General features: G+C 47.7%; 8 protein-coding genes across 8 annotated transcripts; 4 read left to right on the top strand and 4 right to left on the bottom strand.

Moving 5' to 3' along the window:
* Positions 1-4,008: 4,008 nt before the first annotated feature.
* On the top strand, positions 4,009-4,473 carry KY384_004634 (uncharacterized protein; the record flags this gene model as incomplete). Its single annotated transcript, XM_044813139.1, has 2 exons — positions 4,009-4,210; positions 4,265-4,473. 2 exons carry the CDS (start codon positions 4,009-4,011, stop codon positions 4,471-4,473), a joined length of 411 nt encoding a protein of 136 aa, XP_044670559.1.
* Positions 4,474-4,702: 229 nt separating this feature from the next.
* KY384_004633 (uncharacterized protein) lies at positions 4,703-6,640 on the bottom strand (the record flags this gene model as incomplete). The annotated part of the gene is made up of 2 exons (XM_044813138.1): positions 4,703-5,962; positions 6,068-6,640. The coding sequence occupies 2 exons, from the start codon at positions 6,638-6,640 to the stop codon at positions 4,703-4,705; spliced, it is 1,833 nt and encodes a 610-aa protein (XP_044670558.1).
* Positions 6,641-7,821: 1,181 nt separating this feature from the next.
* Positions 7,822-8,472, bottom strand: KY384_004632 (uncharacterized protein; the record flags this gene model as incomplete). Its single annotated transcript, XM_044813137.1, has 1 exon — positions 7,822-8,472. One exon carries the CDS (start codon positions 8,470-8,472, stop codon positions 7,822-7,824), a length of 651 nt encoding a protein of 216 aa, XP_044670557.1.
* A 1,813-nt stretch (positions 8,473-10,285) lies between these two features.
* Positions 10,286-10,852, top strand: KY384_004631 (uncharacterized protein; the record flags this gene model as incomplete). The annotated part of the gene is made up of 1 exon (XM_044813136.1): positions 10,286-10,852. The coding sequence occupies one exon, from the start codon at positions 10,286-10,288 to the stop codon at positions 10,850-10,852; it is 567 nt and encodes a 188-aa protein (XP_044670556.1).
* A 327-nt stretch (positions 10,853-11,179) lies between these two features.
* Positions 11,180-13,310, bottom strand: KY384_004630 (uncharacterized protein; the record flags this gene model as incomplete). Its single annotated transcript, XM_044813135.1, has 2 exons — positions 11,180-11,373; positions 12,074-13,310. 2 exons carry the CDS (start codon positions 13,308-13,310, stop codon positions 11,180-11,182), a joined length of 1,431 nt encoding a protein of 476 aa, XP_044670555.1.
* A 1,099-nt stretch (positions 13,311-14,409) lies between these two features.
* KY384_004629 (uncharacterized protein) lies at positions 14,410-16,370 on the bottom strand (the record flags this gene model as incomplete). Its single annotated transcript, XM_044813134.1, has 2 exons — positions 14,410-14,456; positions 14,540-16,370. 2 exons carry the CDS (start codon positions 16,368-16,370, stop codon positions 14,410-14,412), a joined length of 1,878 nt encoding a protein of 625 aa, XP_044670554.1.
* Positions 16,371-18,346: 1,976 nt separating this feature from the next.
* KY384_004628 (uncharacterized protein) lies at positions 18,347-19,687 on the top strand (the record flags this gene model as incomplete). Its single annotated transcript, XM_044813133.1, has 3 exons — positions 18,347-18,493; positions 18,547-18,930; positions 18,977-19,687. 3 exons carry the CDS (start codon positions 18,347-18,349, stop codon positions 19,685-19,687), a joined length of 1,242 nt encoding a protein of 413 aa, XP_044670553.1.
* A 1,240-nt stretch (positions 19,688-20,927) lies between these two features.
* Positions 20,928-21,753, top strand: KY384_004627 (uncharacterized protein; the record flags this gene model as incomplete). Its single annotated transcript, XM_044813132.1, has 2 exons — positions 20,928-21,381; positions 21,434-21,753. The coding sequence occupies 2 exons, from the start codon at positions 20,928-20,930 to the stop codon at positions 21,751-21,753; spliced, it is 774 nt and encodes a 257-aa protein (XP_044670552.1).
* Between the last annotated feature and the right edge of the window lie 51 nt (positions 21,754-21,804).

Raw genomic sequence — 21,804 nt, 5'->3', positions numbered from 1 at the left:
AGACATACTCCCCCGCTCATATCTTAAGGCGGGTAGTAGGGGCGGGAACAAGAGCGAGTGCGTTCGCGAGAGGGCTATGGGGGGACCCTACTTGGGAGGAATTCCGGAAAGAAAGATGGGGAGTAGGGGGGAGGGATTAAGGGGCTGGGTAGTGAAATATCAATATTAGCCTTAGCTCCAATTTAAAGCTAAGGATCAAATCATCCTCTAACTAATCCCTTAAGCGAGCCGAGATGTCCCTAGATTACAAGGGGCAGATTGAACATTTCAGGGGAAGGTGAAAAATCAATATTGGTTGTTGTAATATTGTTTAAGGGTATTTGGAAGTAGAAAGAGATATTTTTACAGAGGGATTCTTTTATTGGGGATATAAGTTATATGTTGGGATTAGGGGAAAAGAAAGCTTTTATAAGAGGAGAAAGGAAGAATACAAGAGGATTATAAAAATTAGATAGAAAAGCTAATAAATTTAAAAAATATAAGCTTAGGCAAGGTTAAAAAGGGGGGAAAGTAACTAAAAAAGGTAGTAATAAAGCCTATAGTGAGATAAACGATTATTAATTAATTAATTAATAAAGGGAAAACAGTTTAAGCAGCATAGCTTTTATAGGCAATTTGGTTGGAATTAGAAAAGAATACTAAAGTAAGAAAAGAAAAAAAAAACCTTAAAAAAGAAGATAAAAATTATAAAAAAGGAAAGATAAAAGGAATAAAAAGAAAGAGGGAAATCGAATGCTTTAGGAAAAAATAGATTCTAATTAGATACCTTGGGAAAGTAGAATCTAAGTAGGGGGTTATTAAGTGGAAAAAACATTTTTAGCAATTAGGGTAAAAGCTTTAATAGCTAGAAAAAAAGGATAAACGCTTAGAGGACATCTTGTAGGGAATAGGACCGACGAAGGAGCTTTTACTTTAAATAAAACCTAGAACCTCCCGTCCTATAGAGGGCCGATAGCTATAAAGGGGGAAAAAGTAGACTAGAACTTTTCAACTCGAAATCCGGCAGACACTGAAAAAGGACGCCATATTTAAAAGGCGGGTTATATGAACTCTTATAGGTGCGCTAGCAAAGCAAAATTCTTATTACCTACTTAAGATAGCGGAGAAAAAGCCCCGACGGATAGGAAAGCCCTAAGATAAAGAAAGGGAAAACCTGTAGCCAAAATCAAACCGAGGACTCTAGTAAAAGGAATAGAAAAAGAAGTAAATAAGGAACCAGGGGAAGAAAAGGGAGATAAGCATATCGGTCGGCTAGGCGCTTTGGAGACTATCTACAACCGGTATAATTAAAGGAACCGAACACTTAGCGGGGACTATTTAAAGTTATATAGGGGGGCATAGTCCCAATAGGTTGGAATTTGCGGGAGGAGGAGAATTAGTGACTATGAACGAGAATCGCACGGAACTAGCTGTGGAAGATCGCAAAAAAGCGCGATGGCCCACTTTGACAGAAGTCGAGCCGAATCTCATAATATAAGCTAGGTATAAGCGATAAATATACCAATAGAATCTCCTAACCCTAACACTTTTCTATTGCTTCAGTTCTTCGGAGATACTGCCTTGTAGCTCTAAAAACCCATCGAATGAAGTTAGAGGAAGAACATTAGCATTCTCCCTCAGTTCGGACGCGGAAGGCCCTAAAACGATTAACGACCCATTCTGGGAATGGACAATCCCAACCTATCTCAACCATTGACCGCGTCAATACGCAGGCGCTCAAGAAGATGATGGACGAGGCATATCCGGAGTTGCAGTCGACCCGCAGGGTATGGGTTGGCGCAATAGATGAATATCAAAGGAAGTCGACGGCCTTGAAGGAACGATTACGCAATGGACGAAACTAGAAGATCCTTCGAGAAAAGTTTGGGCTATCCATCCTCCTTTTGACCCCATCAAGGGATGAGTATGACATCCGTGATTCCGAGTAAGCCGGTTTTCTTTACTTTTGGACATCTTTTTTGTTTTTTTTTGGCTCTGTTTTAGTGTCGAGAAACTCTCCATTCTCGTTTTCGAAAACCTAATTGATGTGCTTTCCGGAGCATCGAGGAAACTTCCCTGACGCTATATATGGCAAATTTTGTCAAATAGTGACAGCGATTGAAGATCGGAGTGACCTGAGTAGGCGGTACAAATCCGAGAGCATTGCTGCAGCTTCATTGAAGGAGCCGCCAGATTCAAGCCGCTTCATTGCATACTGTGAGCTGGATATTAATGATCTTCCAAAGAATGCTGCTAGATCGAACGATGATCTCCAAGAATCTACGAGTATATCAACGGAGCAGGGATGGAAGAGAGAGATCACAGGTCGGACACGCCTATACTTGATCAATGCTCGTATTTGGCATTGCCTTCTAATACCCGTCCATCTCGTCGCGAAGATGCTCTCGTCTTTCAGCGTCAAGATATTCATCTAGAGCGTTAGGGGCTTCTCTGTCTTCCAAGCTAGCCTTTGCATCAGCAAGCTCTAATTGACCAACGCAATCTACCTTTCGATGGGCGTCGCTTTGGCTTCCTCTTAGATTTGATATTGGATTCTTCCATTGCAATGGAAAGACCTAGAATATCTATTTTCCGGTGCACAAAAGGCGGTCAGCACCTACTCTGAGGGCTGTTGGAAGCGGCTGCCCACACAAAAGATGGAAGGAACGAAGAGAGATTGGTAGAGACAAAGGGAGAAGACGAGAAAAGGAAAGGCAGGCCATCTTTATGGACTCCAAAATTTGCGGGGGACTCCCTATGGGAACCCGAGTTCAAGAAACGCAATTTGGAAAGGCTGGTCTCTATCGAGAAGAGAGCACGTTAGATAAACAATAATCAAGAGAGAGGTTAGTATATATATGTCTCTTGGACTTGTGTCCCCTCGCAGGAATACTATTTTGACTAGTCTTATTGTATGAAAACTTTTTTAGAAAATGTAGAGTGACTTAAAAGACTTCCTGGCTACTAACTTTCTTATTAGACTTGTATTGATTGTAATAGTATTTAAGTAGTAGAATAGTTGATTATTGAAGTGTTCTATGGCAATCTCTTTTTATAATCTTATTTTGAAACTTTATCAATTAGAAGAACTATATTGTTTAACCCCCAAGATTTCCAACCAAGTCAATCCATTTACAACCCTAATGCTCTCCCTACCCGCTTGCGACATCGAACAAGTAGAAGTTAACAGGGTCGCAGTTCGGAGCTTGGTCCACAGTGTGATAGAAATACATGTGGAAACCCGCTCCCGTGTTAGCATCTCCAGACGCTATATTTGCAACACAGAAACTATACGGCGTATTAGTTGCCGTGTCTCTCAGAAACACCTGCGTTCTGTTGGACCCATCATTAAGTGCGACACTATAGAATGCAGTTCCTGCACCGGCCGAACTTGTAGTCCAGTAGAGCTTTCCATCGGTTCTGCCGACAGTACCGGCGTTAGTGTAGTACCAGGCATTGTTGGTTACGGAGTAAAGTTGCCCTGAGGCTGTGACGATGAAGGTCTCGCGTAGGTTTTGCTTGTAGTAATTGTCTGTCATATGGTTCGAATCGTCAGATAGTGCGAAGGCGAGCTTTAGATTCTTGTCACCGTCAAGAGAGCAATAATTTGGGGTTCCAGAAGGCGCGTTTGCGGCGATAGTGATTACAGTCGTAGAGTAGATAGTTGTCGTTGACGCGATCGCTGTGGTAACGATTCCGTTTGTGACAGTGATAGTATTCGTCTGAGGAGACAGCGTGTTTGTAGACACGACCGTCGTGCTAGTACTTGTCGCTGTGGATAAATATGTTTGAACAGCCGTTGCAGTCTGGGTTTGAGTTGAGGGTGAGGGCTGCGTAGCTTCTTCACTGCAAGCTGAGCTGAGGACGACTGAATTGAACACGGAAAGGTCGGTAGGTACACTCAAAGGTAAAGTTGTACCTGAGGCTGCACCCACCATGTACGAGCTCGGTACTACCACCCGGCGCTCTCTGATATCTTGTGGCTGGCCTCGTCGTGCTCTTGCAGGCGCTAGTCTTGAAGTCGAGGCGATGATGGAATATTTTGTCACAATCGTCGTTGTGAGAGTTACTGTGCTCGACGGTGTGGTAGCCGTATTGGTTACGAGGGGCGTGGATGTTGCTGTCACTGACGCTGTAACAACCTTGGAAATTGTTGAGGACGTCGTCTGCGTTGCTGTCACGGTTGAGGTCGCCACAGTCAATATATATCCTAAGTATGTTGAACAAAAAGGTTGGTAATTTTGAGCAACGATGATTGAAGTTGCAGCTGCAACTTGATCAATAGACGAAGAAGAGCTTGACAAAGAGAAGCTTGATGTAGAAGAGCTTAACGAGGAAGAGCTTGACGGGGAAGGGTTTGACGGAGAAACGCTTGATACCGTTGAGGGTGTTATCGAAGACGTTAAGCTCGAAGACGTCACGCCGGAGCTTTCGGTAAACGATGAAGTCGAGACAGGGTTTGCCGAGGACGAATCAATCGGGATGCCGCTCTGAATGGTAGTCACTCCTGTTTCTAGCACCGACGAAGAAGCCGCCCCAGAGGTAGATACATCGGTTGGCTGGAGCGTCGAGCTTGAGCTCAGCAACTTATACAGTTGAAGCTTCTGAAACCCTCCACAAAGCTGACTGCTATCACCGGGACAACCAGTACTTGTCAATTGAGTCTGATCAGAAGCCAAAGATGGGATGTGATTTAAAATGTTTCCACAGAAGCAGATATTGCCTAATGGAACTCGTTAGTGAGTCCGGCCGAAGCTAGTAGGGTGTTCATACCGTTTTCTATTCCCATAAAGGTATAGCTGCTGCAGGTAGTTGCGCAATAGTCGAGGTCAGCGTTCCCATCGTCGAGAATGAATTGCTGGTCTAGAAGCTGGCCGTCTGCAGGATCATCGTAGAGGCCTTGATTGTCAAAGCCACTGATGTACTGGACAATCGTCGGTGTCGCCGTACTGGCGCTGTAAGTTGATGTTACACTTGAGCTCGATGCAACGGTGCTGATCTGTTCAGTGACGGTTGGGCTTGTCAAGTCCTGAGATGTTTCAAACAGTGTTGATGAGCTCTGGAAGCTGGTCAAAGGCTCTTGGTCTTCTTCCGAGGTTGCTGATGAGCTTGGAGGAATGAACGTGCTCGGTATTTCTGAGCTTGAAGTCTGCGAATTCCCTTCGCTTTGAGTAGGGTTGAATGTAGGCTTCGCTGTAGCCATGCTTGAGGATGTAGTCTGCAAGCTGGGTGAAGAAGGGCCCCCAACTGACTCAGGTGATGATAGTATCGGTATGCTTGTAGGACCTGCAGGTTGCACGCCAGGAGATGGTGTAGAGAATTCAAAGGGAGGAGAATTATTCGGAATGTTAGTTGACAAGGCTTGCGAAATAGTTGGTGACGCAGCGATTGCGGTTGGGCCACTCGAAATACTGATATTGTATTTGAAATCTGGGTCAGTAACCAGACCAAACCCAAAAGAGTCTCTTGGAATTTGACCAACACGAGCAACGTAAATCGGCTGAGCTTTCTCGCTCGCTTGGTCGCGAGTGTAGAAAGTGTAGTTACTTTTCGCGTCACTGCATATCAAATTGATATTGCTGAGCTGGAATCCATATCTGATAGCGCCGTGAGGAGGGTTTGAGCTGTACGACAGTTGTGGGTCTCCCTGATTGCGTTTGACTCGCTTCGAGCCCCCATCGTTCGGGATGAAGTAGACGAAGTTACCTTGCGGGTCTTTCAGTGTCGTTGCTGGGTCTATGGTCAAGAGCGTGGCTTCTTCAGTCCCTCCAAGAAGCATGAAGCCGTCCCCTGATTCACGAACTGGACGCGCGTTTAGATCATCATTGTCATTGACATATAGCCGGAAGCTTCGTGCAGAGACAGAGGGTAATGCAACGCTGGAGCTGGTCGCCGCTGACTTGGTACCATTTGTCGGTGAACTACCAGAGGGCGAAATGATTGATGAGCTAAGACCACTGCTTGCGGACTCAGTTGGTACTGGCTTGCTGGATAGACTGGTTGAGCTCGATGCTGAACCCCAGGTTGTAGATTCGATTAGTAGTGATGTTTAAGTATCATTTTTGCTAAAGTTTCGTGTCCTGGATACTGATGAAAGTGAGGTATTGTAGATAGGGTAGGGAATTGTCTGTGAGATAGCAACCACTCCCGGAACCGCGTTGCCGTTGCCATAGTCCTGTCCAGGCTCCTGCTGAGCACCCGATCCATGTGGTTGTTCTGTATTTGTGGATCCTTCATTCCCATTTTGTGATGCAGGCTTAGGCGAGCCTGGGGTATCCCTAGAACTGTCTCCTTCGTTCTCTTGTGCACCCTTTTGTCCCCCTTGCTTTTCCTGCCCGTTTTGCTTACTCGGCTCACTTTGTGATGCAGCCACTCTTGAACCTTGATCGTCCCCAAGTCCAGACAGCCCTTGTTGCTCCTGACCATATTGTCCTCCAGGTTGCGCTGCTCCTCCACCATTTCCTTGAGACCCAAGTCCTCCAGCCACCTCCGGACTTTGATCTTTACTCTGCCCCGCTACAGATCCGAGGACTCCAGGCTTTCCTGGCAAATTGCCTTGCGCATTGCCTTGCGGGGTAGCGCATGCTTCCGCCAACTTTTGGATGAATGTGGAGGTTCCTTTCACCGTGACCTCAGGCTCGTAGCCTTTTTTTGTCTGCATCATGTAGGATATAATATGCTTGTAGTAACGGTATGTATTGCCCTGATTTCCAGGCTCTTGGGTAGGTCCGCCGAGAAATTGTGGAGGCTGCGCAGACCAAGTTTGTACATCAGATGCAGAAGTTTGGGGACCGTTGACCAGCCTGGTGATAGTTTTCCAGCTGCAGAATTCCCACTGCCAGAATGGCGCAATGAAATGGGTAGTGGCTCCACCTCCCACCGTAGTTGAAGTCACTGGCTGAGAAACATTGGTAACGATGACGCCGTCATTCCCTCCACATGCATCGAAAGCCGAGTACCGGAAAGGATTGATCCACGAAGGGGCCTCAAGAAGACAATCATTCTCTGTGATGTTGGCGAATGTTCCTATAGCTGTACCATTGCGTACAGCAAAAGTTGGGGACACTGTGGTCGTCGCACCACGCCATGCTAGAAGCAGTCCGACAAGAGCCAGATGGTAGGAGACGTGGCCAAACATCATGACATGTATTGGATCTGGGATAAGTGTGCAGCAGTCAATCTGGCTACTATTTCCCTATGATCGCGCCTTCTGAATTGCCTTGGAATGGTAATTAATATTTCGCGTTTCGCGTTTCGCGTAGGAGATGATGGAATTTCAGTCACGCCAGATTTCCCCTTGCATTGGACGCGTTCGGTAAATCTTCTGTTCACGAGTGTAGAATACCTTTGAAGCCAACTGTAAACGGAATCCCCAAAACATAGTCGATATCGATGGCACGAAGCTGAACGCATCTGGATTCTACTCCAGCTTTAAAGCTTGGGGTCTCACTGTGACGAAGGCCTCCTGATAGTCGAGCTTGACGAGCGCAATCAACTTGGCCCCGCCGATCTTGTCAAATTTGCAAACACGACACTTGGGGCTAATCGTATTCCTCGGCCTCCATCCAACTACTTTGTCTTATAGACATCGATGCTCTCAGCGCCGGTGATGAAGTGGCTGCGAGGAGAAGGGAGGGGGGGCATCAGACCTCGACTTAGAGCGACAAAAGACTACAACTACCATCACACAATACGGTTTTGCACATGAGATCAAAGATTATCAGGAAAGTTGGAATATCATTGGTAATAAGCTAAACTGCCTATTACGCACCTCCATGAATACCGACCAGTAAAAAAAAATTGTGACTAAGCTGTCCGCCGGGTATGAAGACATGTTCTCCCCTATTCTGGCCCAATGGAGGCCAGGTAGGCAAGTTCTTCATCCTCAGTGATCTCCCTGACTGAGGAAACACCACTCTCAGTAGTCGCACCATCCGCTGCCGGAGGCGGCCCCTCAATTGTCAGCTGCCCAGTGCGATCTTGCGCCTGGGTATTTGCACTGGTCTCTTGACCGACGGCTGCTGGGGTATTCCCACCGCCGTCAGTGCCAGGCGCGAGCGTGATACCTGGAGGAAGAGGAACACCACGCTCTTGAAAGCGAGCGATCATGGCACCAACTCGCTCCTTCTGCTCCGCTCGTTTCTTTGCCTTGTATTCATCAAAGGCCTCCCTCTTTCTCTGCTTCTTCGACTTCTTTACCCCGGCAGATTGCACGGGTGCTGTGGAAGTCTCGCCTTTCCCCCCCTCAGTGCCCCTCTTGCCGCCTTTCCCTTTCCCCTTGCCACGAGCGTTCTGCTGGCCTCTGCTCTGTGGAGCAGGCCAGGCAGACGTGGGCGGGGCCATGACCGCAGCTTGTGGGGCTGCACCGAAGGCCATGGGGCTATTGAAGCCAGGGTAGTAGCTGACTTGAGGTGGTTGAGGGGTGGGAGCGTAGAAGTTCGCCGGCTGATATCCGAACGGAGGAGGAGCATTGTACGTCTGGAAGGTACGCATGGCGTAGTAGTTATGATTTACTACAGGTGCCTGACCAAACGAGAAAACAGGGCACGGCCGTATTGACCAGTCGTGCGGCTGATTGCAGTGACGGCATGGGAGGTAGCACGCCCTCGCAGGGTTGTGCGCCATCCCACATGGACCGTGTACTGGCCACGCGCGCGAGACATTCTGGTTGCCCCCACCTCGCTGGGGATTACCTCCCTGAGACATTTTGATATTCTAGCACGCATGAGCATGAGTAGATCGTTATGAAAAGGTGGAAGGCTTACCGTGGTGATGTTGCGACGTTGCGTGGTCGTGCAATTCACCCAGATAACTGTCTCGAGAGTGTTGGAAGAAGAAAGAAATCGAAGGAAAAACAATTTTGAGGAGAGGGAAAAGGCGGGGGAGGGGCTGGTTGCCCCGCTGTTTACGTATGTCCGTCATCAAGGGGTGGTGATGAGCGTAGAGCACTGAGGTTGACACTTTTACTCGGGACGGCATATTAGAGTGGCTTCTCGATGTGGGAGAAAGATAGAGCGTTGTTGGAGGCTGACTCCGCATCTTTTTCGAAGTCGGGAAGCTTGATATGTGAATGGTTTAGACGGCGTGACTTGAGAGCAGGGGCGCAGTGCAATGCAATATGGTCTCGATAAGTTCGGATGCGCATGAGCGAGCACTTAACGAATGATGGTGAGGCTATCCATGTAGGAGAGGCTTTTGCATTGAGACTGTAGCAACATCGACGAATGTACTGCTTGCCGGCAGGGCCATCAGAAGATTCTCTCAACTAAATTAATGCCCAATCTCTTCGTGATGAGAGGGCTATATCAAAAGCAAGAGCATGTTTTGTTGTCACTTCTATTGCCAAAGGAGCTAAGAGTAGTCCCTCCCGCAAGAGCAACCATTTTGAAGAGGTGCCTGTATCATAACAGATTTCAAGCCTGTCAGCATGAGAGTCTAGTATCTCGGTCAATCGACGTCTTTGATTCGTGCTGATCACACAGGAAGTCATCCAAAGCGGAAAGTTCGTCGTTTGATACCATCATTATGTTGCCGGCAAGCTGTTGAACTCTCTACATCCAGATCTCGCGTTAAAGAGGTGACGCGTATCACGTCTCTGTTCATTCTTGTCACTAGAGCCTATGATCTCACCGTACATTGCAATACTCTAGATACTTCTACGTGTGAGAAACCCTGAGACGATCATTCAAGAGTCAAGGAGCCGTGATAGTGTTGGTCCCTAAAGTGCTTGATCTCCATCTCGAGGCAGCGCCATCGAGGCTTGACGATGACCCGAGAACTTGGAAAGAGGCCGGTAAAGTCATGACGAGTGTTGATATGTGTTGTTCATTTTAAATCGCGCTAATCAAAACAAATGTTCCGTATCACCGCGACGACTTCTTCCACCATACATCCATCAAACAGTCTGGTTGAGATCTACTTGCCATCATCAATAGTCAAGTATAGATAATCAAGTAAGTGCTGCTGACAGTTTCATCTCTCTTCTAGTCTTCTTGGACCCATCGATAGGGGCTCTGGAAGCCAGCGCTGACGCGTCCTTTTAATTGCTAACTCTGCGTAGGACGAAATGGATGACACGGGTGATCAGCGAGGAAACGGGCAGGGAGGTGAGGCAGGCAAAGGGCAGGCTTGGCGACGATGTCGCAAGTGCACAGGCTGGCACGATCCAGCAGGACGTTGCTGGAGGCCGTGCAACGAGTGTGGACAAGTTCACAATCTCGCAAGAAACTGCCCGCAGCCGCTCACTGCACCCCCAGAACCACCTCAGCTGTACAATTACAGCCCCTTTCCACCCTCCGCGCCCTATATGCAGCCACAGGCAGCAGGGTTTGCGCAACAATACGGGATGACATACTCCCCCTACCCACCACCCTCCACCACCTCCTACACCCCCTACCCGGCACCCATGCCATCTCCATACATTCCCGGGCCCTATCAGAGCCCCTACACTCCGCTTGCACAAGCAGGTAGGGGCCCGGTAGGCAGCCGAAGCGGGAGTGGAGTCATGTCGAGCACGGGTAGGAGGGAGAGACAGGGGAACAATCGGGGAAAAGGCGCAGCCGAAGGCGGGCTAGCCCCAAGGTCAAGTGGCGTGCAGAAAGCTCCTCGTAAAGAGGGTAATACAATCAGGCGAGCGCAGAAGCCCGAGCCAAAGCGCGAGGTAGGGATTGCTCTTGGGGTTGCTCCCTTGGCAAGAGGCTCCTCCTCGCGGGCTCGTGGCCATGACGCTTCGCAGGGCGCAACGGTGGATGCTCAAGCAGTGTCGCAGGATGTTGACGCGGATGGGGACGTGAAGATGGAGGATGATGATGATGCTATGGGGGAAGAGCAAGATCTTGACTCCGATGGAGACGTGAGGATGAGGGACGCGTGACCTTAAGGGTTGCTTAGACGTTGCTATTCATTCCTCGTAGTCTTGTGCCTCCGCATCGAATATACCTCATCGTACCATGTCTGTCGGCGATGAGCACAGCTCTGCCGTTTATATTGAAAGGCTTTGTTAGACATTTAGTTCTGAATCAATGCACTTTTCACTTCTCCCCACGATTTCCTCTGGTCCATCGGCTCAGTGATTGTAGTTGCGATCATCATTGGCATGACTTTGATCATCCTTGCCTCGTCTTCTTACCGTTGCATATTTGAGATGCGCTAACTTGAGACACCACCGTGCAGCCGTCCTGTGTTCATCAAACTTGCCTTACTACTCCCATGCAGTGCTCATCGGCACCTCAACCAAAATCAAGGTGTCGTCCAGTGTCAAGACATTGCCGCCCGTCTTATTGATTGCCCATGAGAATTTCTCATCTAGAGGGTCTCGAAAAGTTACCACGATCTCTCGTAGGCTAATAGATCCGGTCGTGAAGTCGTCTTTTCCGTCAATCTCCTCAGGAAATGCTCTTCAATGCTAATGGTCGACTATAATCTCTCCCGATCTATTGATTTAGTTCAGTGACCCTCATATGACCTCTTATTCTCAAAGTACCTCTAATATTCATGCCGCTCGTAAGGTAGAGTGAGCGCATAATTTGTCCAGGATGCGAATTGGTATCCGGCATCGAGTTCAATAGAGAAAGACTTGGCGATCTTCTGGCTTCAAGCTATCCTCTGGTTACGCTAAGTAGTCAAGGCTAGCCAAGGCAGGTATTTTAAGCAAAAGAAGTAAGTACGGTACTTGAAGGTGATAGAAATTTAACCCTAGTCTATGAAATTTGTACCCGTGTCTATTGTATCATAGATGTTGGGTCACTGGTTTTCTGTGACCACACTTTTTTAAGCACTCATAGACATTCAGGCGCTTGTGAATTACGCTCGCCGAAATGTAGCTCTACAGTCTTTTCATTTAGCAGCTAATGAGTGTGAAGGTTTATCCAAAAGCAATTTTCGGCTCATTCTTTGTTACCACAATTCCAGCCTATTCATCGTGATTGTGCATCTTCCATCTTTAGAAAATAGATGTGTCCATTCCTTGAACCAATCACCAGAGAACCTTTACACATATCGTAGGTTGCTGGCGATCCTTTCCAGTTCCTGGGACACCTATATTCTGATGGAATCCAATGAACTCGCTTGCCACCATACAAGATCCATTCTTTACCCTTGTCAAGCTGAAATTGAGGAACATCCTTGAAGGACATGTCCCGTTGATTACCCAAGGCACTCCATTGTGGAACATGGTAGATTGCTTCATCAATGAACAAAGTATTGGATACATTGCTGAACAGAACTCTTGGCATGATTGAGAGGCAATCTACTTTGAAGAGCTGCTCTCCAGAGACTAGAAGCCACCCTTTTACAGAGGGTTTAAATGAAGCCATAATCACTAAACGACTATCAGGGGACAATTTTATAGTATCGACACGAGTCATGCCCGAAGAATAGCGTTGTGCTGACCAGAGACAGACCTCGTTCTTTAAATGCCAAACTTTCAGATTGATGTCAAGAGCTGCCAATATCTCATTATTCCTGGAAAATACTAACATGAAAGCTTTATAGTTATACTTCAAATCGGGATCGCCCAACCTAAAACGTCTCTGTGATGCTCCTGAGGCTCGTAGGTCTTCGATGTGAAGAAAAAACCCATATTTGCCGCGGCAAAGCGCAGCAAGTACACCCCCATTGGGAGAGAAAAGAAGTCTGATGACCTGATCATCTAAGGGTCCAAGGAATCGGGTTTCACCGGTATCAAGGGCACGAATTCCGATATTTCTCTCATCTTGCTTTAATGCAAGAGAATCTCCTATAGGTGAAAAGGTCGCGATTGCCCCTCGGAACTTTGAGATGCAAGTTCTATTCTCTATCTCCCAGATAGATGTTTCGCCCTCTGATGTAGATGTTGCCATTAGAATTTCATCCTCTGAGCAGCTCCAAGTGTCACCTGGTAAAGTCAAGCAAAGCTCACCTGTGTCTAAATTGAACAGACCGATCCTCGAGTTATAGTACTGCACAATTGCAATTTTTGCTCTCTGAAGTAGCCTCACCTCCTGAGCAGGTGACCGATCAATTTTGGAGGGTGGCTCACTGGCTTCTGCTTCTGTCAAATCCCATAATTCGATACCACCCTGTGGACCTGATACCAACAGCGAGCTACAAGGAGAAAAGAACAATTGTTCCAAACGACCGACATGTTTAATACGAAACTTAAAGCGAAGTTCAAGAGTATCTACATCCAACACATGGATGACCTCGCTTTTCGGACCTACAGCGAGCAGTTGACTATTAGGAGAAAATGCAAAACAATCGGATGTTGTTTCGAAGAGTACATATCCGGTGCTCATCTCGAGAAGATGGAAAGTCTTGCTGCTTCTGACGTCGTCACCTAGCAGAACCCCCATTTTTTTGTCGTCAGCCGAAAGTGCAATAGAGAAGATTCCCTTTTCAGGTGTGTGATATATCGTCCGGAGCTGAAAATCAGTCAAATTTCCACCATAGATTTCGCTGGTGCCACAAGCTACGAATATCATCTGACTGTCACGCGAAATACACATCGAATGGCAATAGATGCCATGGCTGAAAAAACGACCCAGCTCTTGGTTGTCGGACATGCGCCAGACTCCGATAGTATGATCCCCCGATGTTGTAGCGAGAATGTCACCTATCGGAGAGAAAATTTCCATATAAATAGATTTGTTGTGCGCTTCCCAGTAATGGTGTACGCCGCCGTCGCATAAGCTCCAAACATGGATCCATCCGCCGTCGCAGCTTAAAGCTAGCCGACTTGAGTCTGGAGAAAACTGTAAGTCAGAGTGAGGTCCGCATTTCATCTCCAGGGATTGTTGAAGCTCGCCTGTACGTGGATTCAAGAGCTTGACACAATGTTCGGTGACTTTTATAGCAAAGATAAGGCCATCTGGTGATAATGTACCACTGTTAGTACCATATATGGAATTCTCTCTTAAGTAATCGAGATGGATTCGGCTTTGGAGTCTTCCAGTCCTCACATTGCGGCATACCAATGAGTAGTCTTCGCTGTTCAGAGTATATATCGCTTGACTGTCAGGAGAGAACTGCATGACGTCTCGAGTATCTTGCTCGAATGTCTGCAGAGATCCACTCCATTGCGTAGTCTGTTTGGGATATAACCTTGGGAGTTTCGGGATTCGAGAATGACAAATTTGTTGGCTAAGATGTGTAGGGGGGCAGAAGTTGATTGCTGACGCATAAATTTGTAGGGGGCACTCTCGATAATATCTCTGAAAGCCAGCACAAATCGTCGGTAGTCATAGAGATTTTCTAAAAAAGCTGTCCTCGTCGGGATCGAGATCTAGGATTGCGTCGCAGGGTCAGAAAGGGCAATACTCAAGGGGGAGATACGACCAATGGTGAGTGACTCAGTTGAATTTTGTTTGATGGGGAGAAAGCAGGCTGTGTACCAAACACACCAAGCGACTCACCTCCAGTTCTTCTTTAAGTCTGATCAGAATTTCCACTACCTCAAAAGTCCGCCTTATCAGGGATATAGCTTCCAGCCAACATAGAAACTTGTCCCTGAGAAAAGTCTCAATTGAATCAACTCTTTTGTATGTCCTTTTGGATTCCAAAAAGTGGTCAAGCCAATACGAACATGTGTATTGCATTGCTTGGGGAAGCTTCTCCGCGATGAGAGCTGCGTCGATCTCGGAGATTTCTGTATCCAGCGATTCCAGATCGCAGATATTTTGATGCAAAGACATTGACATCAAACCCAATGATTCAGAAGCTAGCTTTTCATTAATTTCTTGCTCATCCACCCATGCGTGCCGCTCTTGACAGCGACGTTCATCAAGTAAGAAATCACGAAATGACAGATGAAGAATCTGTACCGGTGCACTGTTCGCTTCGGGCACGTCCAACACCGCATAGAGCTGTCGAAGCATAGTCTCAAATATAAGTTGTGTGCGATACAAATGGTGGCCGAACAGCGCATACAAGTCCGAGACCGGTAAGGGGCGCTTCAGGAGTACGATTCGACCCACAGTCTCGCGAAATTGGCTAGCAATACGTTCCTGTTCTTTCGACGTATACTTACCCCGAAAGACTTTTCGTATAATGGCTGAATACATTTGATCGAGTTCCTCGGTGGCGAGCTGGTTGTCGGCTACATCGCCTAAAATGTCGGCCAGGCGTTCTTCAGGATCAGCTTGCGGTGAGCCACCAATGTACCGGCAGGCGGTGGAGGCAAAAATGAAAAGGCCACCAGCTTTTCGGACTAGATGGTCGACGTCAGATTTGGGCGGCCATTGATCTCCAAGCGAAAATTCTGAGCTAGTAGAGTCAAGTTCGTGTTGGACGAAATTTCGGATGTCTTCGTCCACAGTCGAGCGCGTGATATTTTGTAGTGCCAAGTCATGGTACAATACAGACGTCAATTTCTCAAACCCCATACGAATAGGCCACTCGGGCCTGCTTGTTATGAAAATGCGGATGTGGAGTTGATGAACATCCCGAATCCTACTGAAAAGCCGGAGTAAGAGCCGAACATTGTCTTCCTCATCGCATTCGTCCAGCGCGTCAATCACGATTAGGATCTGTGGAACGGGTGATTGATTCTTCTGCAAAGTCAGTAGTGGATCAAGGAGAAGCTTATCAAATTGCTCCGCTAAGCCAACAGATTTGCCGAGGCCAGCTTCAGCCTCCAGGGCTTTGACGACAGAGTCCTGATACGGAGATGCAGTCGATACCAACTGTCGCACAAGCGTAGTGATAAGCCTTCTTGCATAAGCAAGTTCGCCAAACCCTCGCTTGAAGAAATAGCTGGCACAGATACGGCTTGGATCTTGAAGAATGGAAGCTATGGTCATTGATATGGTAGATTTCCCGGTGCCTGCTAAGCCCTTAAGCCAGAAGATGGGCTTGGAAGCCTCACTCTCTACCCAATTGGTGATCTCATTCAAGAGCTGGGTGCGAGTCCCCTTAAGACATTGCCGATGTCGTCCGCTGCTCTCATAAGAGTTAAAAACAGCGTCGCTCACGAAATCTAGCTTCTCAAGAATGCGCTGTCGCTTTTCTGCCTCCGTTCTTTCATCGAGTGTTAGCTGAAGATGAGTGCTGAATAAGAGAAGATAGTCCTCGAGACTTTCCATGATTGTGATGACTTGTTTCTTCGAGAAGGGCCATTTAAGCGCTCTGACTCCATTGCGGTCCTTGAATCTGTGTCTCTTCTTGGCCTCCAACTTTTGTTTGATAGGAGCCAGATCATCAAGACAATGCTGTATGCTATCTCCAACCCCATCGATTCGATTGTTGCTCTTCAGGCGGCAAAGGACATCATGGACGGCTGTTGCCTTGACTCGAAGGCGCTCGATCTCCTCCTGAGCGTCACGCACTTCAATGATGTAGCTGCCGCAAAGCTTGGCGATCTCTGAAGATATCTGAACGACTGCGATACCGCTAGCTACTCCTCCCAGAACTTCCATTTCTCGGCGATTTTGGTTGAAGGTATGATCAGTGCGGGGAAGACGACGACATTTGGTGGGGTCGGTTCAGCGACCAATGATTGATAGAGACTAATGCAGCTCGAATCACAACAATGTGATTGGCCGGAACAAGCAACCAATAATAAACAGATACAACATTACCTGAGATTCATTTTCTAGTGACCGATGACGAGATTCATAAAGTGATACTGCTACGAAAAGAAATATAGATATTAACATCTTCACTATACCATAAAGCTAAGATAGTTAGGAAGCCTGCTATCTTGCCCATTAACAAGAGAGCGACACGAGTATCGGGGAGAATATTTCTTTACTTTCTCTTCTCAGAACACCTGGTGACCAAAGTCAAGGAAGTAGTAGGCAAAGTTCATGAGCAAAAGATCTCACCCCACCGACTTGAAATGCCTTTATCCTTACACCCTCCAATATCCGCGTGATTGAAAGTAATAGCATTTGCCATCGATATGGAAAGAGGTAGACAGCGTGTGAACTACGTTTTCAGCTTCGTGTATTACCGACGGAGTCCGTCCCAGTGCGCCCAATAGTTTGAATGGGTCCAATTTAAGGCCCAAACTGGACTGATAGTGGCAAAACCAATAATTTAGCAATTGGTTTAAAGGACAAACTAGATCGCCAGCTGATCAACTGGTTCAACTGTTAGTTCCTCAAGATCCCAAGTTCATTTTCAAGCAAAACTTTATATCCGAGCCTTACCTCCTGGTGAGGAAATGGTATGTAATTATATATCATTTATACCAATTGGTTAAATACCTCAGCCCGAACCGCTAGTAGTTGGTCTGACCGTCGAACTAGACCGAATTTTCGGAACACCAACTGGTTAGATTTCTCAAACACCGCTGGCGGTCCACCAAACCGTTGGGTTTGCTTGTCCGGCCTGACGTCCAAGATTTCTTCTTCTCGTAGACCACTTCTTAGTTTACTGTTAATGCACAAAGACATCCTAAGTTTTAAAGGTCTAATGACGACCCAGCCCCCAGAATGACGCTCTAAACAACGAAATGCATGGTGAAGCCAACAGGAATGCAAGAGCTCCGCACCTAGATTCTTAAAACTACACTCGCCTTAATAGACTAACACTAAAAGATTATGAATTTTCAGACATTGATAGCAAAGAACGTGGAGTCCTCGTTCCCTCTAGCAGTCCCTTAAGCACATTAAGTTCCCTAAAACAATTTCGATTGTCCCTCCCTTCTATCCTTAGCTAGTTGCATATCGTCGTCACTATCTCCTATCCACAACAAGGGCCGTTGAAGTAAATGATACATTTCTTGCCATTAGTCAGTGACTTCGAGGACGCTTGGGGCATTCTAGGGATATTACGGAGATGGCTCCTGGATTTGTTCACCAGAGCGAGCATCTGGTGGAAGCCCACCCCCTTCACGCGCCTCCTCCTCTTTTTCAAGTAATTCGCCTTGACGCTTCCAAGCTGGCTCAGACATAGCACAGGTTTTGTTGGTGATGAGCGATGGAGTGACGGAGCGATTCACTAAGCTCGAGCTTAGCGCGAAAGGTCTCGTGTCAACACTCGAACCGGCGGAAATGAACAGCAAAAGTCCACTACCTGGGCTTTAGGGGCTGTTATAAGGATCCTTAGGGTTAAATGAGCCTTGAAAGCCGGCCTTCCACCCTAGGCATTGCCCCTATCTTGCGCTAAGGAAGGTAGTGTTGACACGGCCATATCCAGATTTATCGACCCTCGACATCTCACAACATTATCTCATTACATCGCGTCACAATTGAAAAGATTCGACAGCGCAATGGCCACTTATCTTTGACTTGATTGGAGAGCAGCTCCACCTCGGATGGAGCGAGTTGAATTGATCCGGCGAGTGTTCGCAGCACTCGATGCTAATGAATGGGCATTGGTGAGATCTGCTGACGCTAAAGGTTCGGTCTCATTTGGGAGAAAAGCGCATTCACCAGATTCGCCTCTCATGTACCTGCGAGCAGATCAGAAGCGGCCCCGCCATGGTAGCCCTTCAATCGGGTACTGGGCGCGAGCATGGCTGGTCGCGGAGGGAGTGGTCGATTTGATCGCGCGCGACCAGGCGGCCATGTCGCACCTCTTCCAGTATAAACAGGTACACTTTCTTTCCTGACTTCCTGGTCTTGTATGAGATTGACGTCAACGCAGCTCACCTCGGACCCACGACTGTCCGCTGCGCAAGTGAAGAAGACCTACCTAGACCTTGCTCTCACGATTGGAGTTCATCCTTGGGCACTAGGTGTCATACCTGAGAACAACGGCAAAGTCCATCTGCCAAAGCGATTGACCATCGAGTACACTGTGGTCAAGAATATCATCCGTTGGTCTCGAGGCTCTGAGCAGTCCACGTTCGAGAAGAGAACTCGTCTTGAAGACGATCAGACATTAGAAATTCCTCCGCTGATCAAAGATTTGACAGTTGTAAAGGGCAAGGGTACAAAGCCAGTGGCCGTGATTGTGGTAGAGCATCAAATCTTGAGGACCGTGATTACGGATGAGAGGTACAACAAGCACCGCGTCATTGTGGTTATGGTAAGCTCTTGAAAATCATTAAAGGTCTAAACTAAGAACTGAGTAGACGGCTGGCTACCCAAGCTTGGCGACTCGGGAGTTCCTCCATCTTCTGTCAAAGTCCCCAATGTTGAACGATGTGCCCTTCCTCTATTTCTCGGATCATGATTTTCAAGCCGCTGAGATATTCAAATGTCTGAAGTATGGGGCAGCACATTCTGCCGAGTCAAGTGAGCAGATGGTGTGCTCTCAGCTCAGCTGGGCCGGACCTTCGAGGGAAGAATTGCTGAGTTCTCCTGAAAAGTGTCGCAAGGCATTGGAGCAGCAGTACCAAAGCGATCAATTACGGGCCACCTCTGATGAGGTCAAAGGGGCTGCAGACGCTTGGGTAAAAAACAAACGTGCCTTTCTGGAAAAGAAGCTTGTCAAGACAACCCAGGGAGACCTGAATCAGTTGCGCAGCTTTCTACAGACTAGCTGGCTCCAGAACGAAGCCGGACTCCGCGCTGAGTTGGACGAGATGTCCTGGCGCAAAGGGAAGTTCAGGCTTGCGGATCTTGCTGCAATACATCAAGATTTCGTGCAAATTTTCATCAATGCAAAGATCAGCAAGGCGCTCGCGATTGAAAGCGCCGAGGAGCTCAGCCTACCTGGGCCCCTTATACCCAAGAAACGGGGTTGGGCGGCTTTGTCAGGTCAGCAAGAAGCGAGGCAAAAAGCGAGCGCTGAGGTCAGTGATGAAGAAGCGGAAGCTCTGATGCAATATGTCGTTACATAGTGTTCAATTGACTGAGTTTGCATCTGATGTCTTTGTCTTCCGTCCATCGAAATTTTCGCGGACGTCGTTGCTTGCCGTCTGACTTGGCACTGCTCTTGCTTATCTCTGATCCGCCATCTCATCTCTATCCAATCCCTTTCTCTCTCTACCTCTTTTCTCTAATTCCGGCATCTCGACACGTGGGTGACTGCTGGAGCTTATACATGCGACTATGCAGTTCCTCCGCCTCAGCAGAAAGTCATGATGTCACCACCTATTCAACCCGTCAGATTCGTCAATCTCACATACAGACTCTACGCGGTCAGCGTCTTGATATTGATCTGGCTATCCGCTGTTTGATCCATAATCTTTGAACCGAAATTCCGATGGACGAACATTCCCGTGACAACAACGGGGATCATGATATTTATATGTTGCCATTTCCCCTCCGGCTAGATCTTCAAACCCTTCGACTTCCACCACCTCCTGCCTCACCTCCTGTTAGATGTGCTCCCGTAACCGCTCCTGGCGTTGTGTCTGTTGGTGAAACATTGTGTTGTCTGCGGGACTGGGTGGGGCCCTGGCATCATCCTCCAAACCAGGCTACCGCTTGTTGACCAATGCCACCCCTTATGACGTCTGCAAGACAAGCGTGTCCCAAGAATTGTCTCGTCACGGACTCAAATATCTCGACTCTCAAATTCTTCTAATGTCATCTGCCATGGTAAACGTAGCGCTACTTTCATGGACGGAGGGACGGGAGAGACGGAGAAGAAAGTGGGGATTGGTTATCCTGTGGCTAGTATTTCGGCCCAGGTGTTTGTCAGGCTGCGTAGGAAGCCCCGAACATGAGATTTTGCTCAGCCCCCGTTTACGCCAAGACGAGGCGATGCGGTCGGGGTTTGGCGGGAATGAGGGTCGAAAGGTAGTTATGATGTTGTGCACAAGCGTTCTGGGGCTTTGGTGAGTGGTAGCATAGGAGATAGGCGGAGGATGATGGGATATCTAGGACTTATTGCAGCTGTTCGTCCTCTTGACATCAAGAAAAGTGCATTGGCTTTGAGCCGTTGACAAAGTGAATTTAAGGCAGCAGAGTGAATCAACGCTAGCGTCTATGGCAACACTACAATGAAGTGTCGTTCACTGAAGTTCATTTTCTTCGTGGATCTTTCTTAAGCTCACTATAACATACGTCTAGTACTCCTAGAAGCTTTATAAGTATCGGATCTTCAACCAGATTTGTCCCTCATTTGCACGAGCCATGGAGGCTATGGTGGCTGGGTATGGTCCTAGTGTTTTCGGAGCGCAAGACATGGCATTTGTCAGGAGCATTTCATGGCATGTATCGTGCAAGGCGGGCTTCCGACTCGATCTATGGAAGCCGCAGAATCATGAAACAATCGTCTCGGAGCTCGAAGACGGAATCTTCACCGAGCTATTCACGGAGAAATACAAGCGCGAAGGATTGATAAAGCACGCCTATTACTTTGGCGCGCTCGCATTGCGGCTCGGTGTCAAAATTGGGGACGAGGACTTGAAGACCTTCAAAGCAATCCTCAAGCGCCGTTTCCCAGGTGTGGAGGAGGTCAAGATGCAGATCAAGAAAGCCTTCGAAGCATACAAGAATGACGGAACACCGTGGGTTTTTGACGATGCGGGGCAGCTTGAAGCAGCGAAGCAACAGGCCGCTAGTAAGGATGATGGCAACGTTGATGGTAAGCTGCCCGCATTGAAATGGTGTAAAACCAAGCTAACCGCCGTGAAAAGCTATTGGTAAGACAGACGGTCACGATGAGCGCGCGGTGAGTAGCAAAAGCAAAGGGAAAACTACCGCGAAGAAGAGAAAAGCAACTGCGGACCCTGTGGAGGAGTCCTCTGGGAATAGTGCTCCTGGTAACACCGCCAACACCGATGCATTCTATTCTGATAAGCTAATGAAAGACCCTCCAGGACCTCGCAAGCGTCTCAAGGTCGATGACATGGCTGCAGCAGAAGTGTACGAGCTCTTGCATCTTTTGTACGGCCGCTTAGCAGAGATTGAAAAGGCCGAGAAGGACATGGGAGATACAGAAGTAGTGGAGGCATGAAGGAGATCGCTCATGACCGGGAGACTAGCAACCTCAATTTGTGGTATGGGT

The sequence above is a fragment of the Bacidia gigantensis genome (genome assembly GCF_019456465.1).
Source record: "Bacidia gigantensis strain McMullin 20006 chromosome Unknown contig_231, whole genome shotgun sequence".
Taxonomy (NCBI): Eukaryota; Fungi; Ascomycota; class Lecanoromycetes; order Lecanorales; family Ramalinaceae; genus Bacidia; species Bacidia gigantensis.
This window is presented reverse-complemented; position numbering and strand designations above follow the sequence as displayed.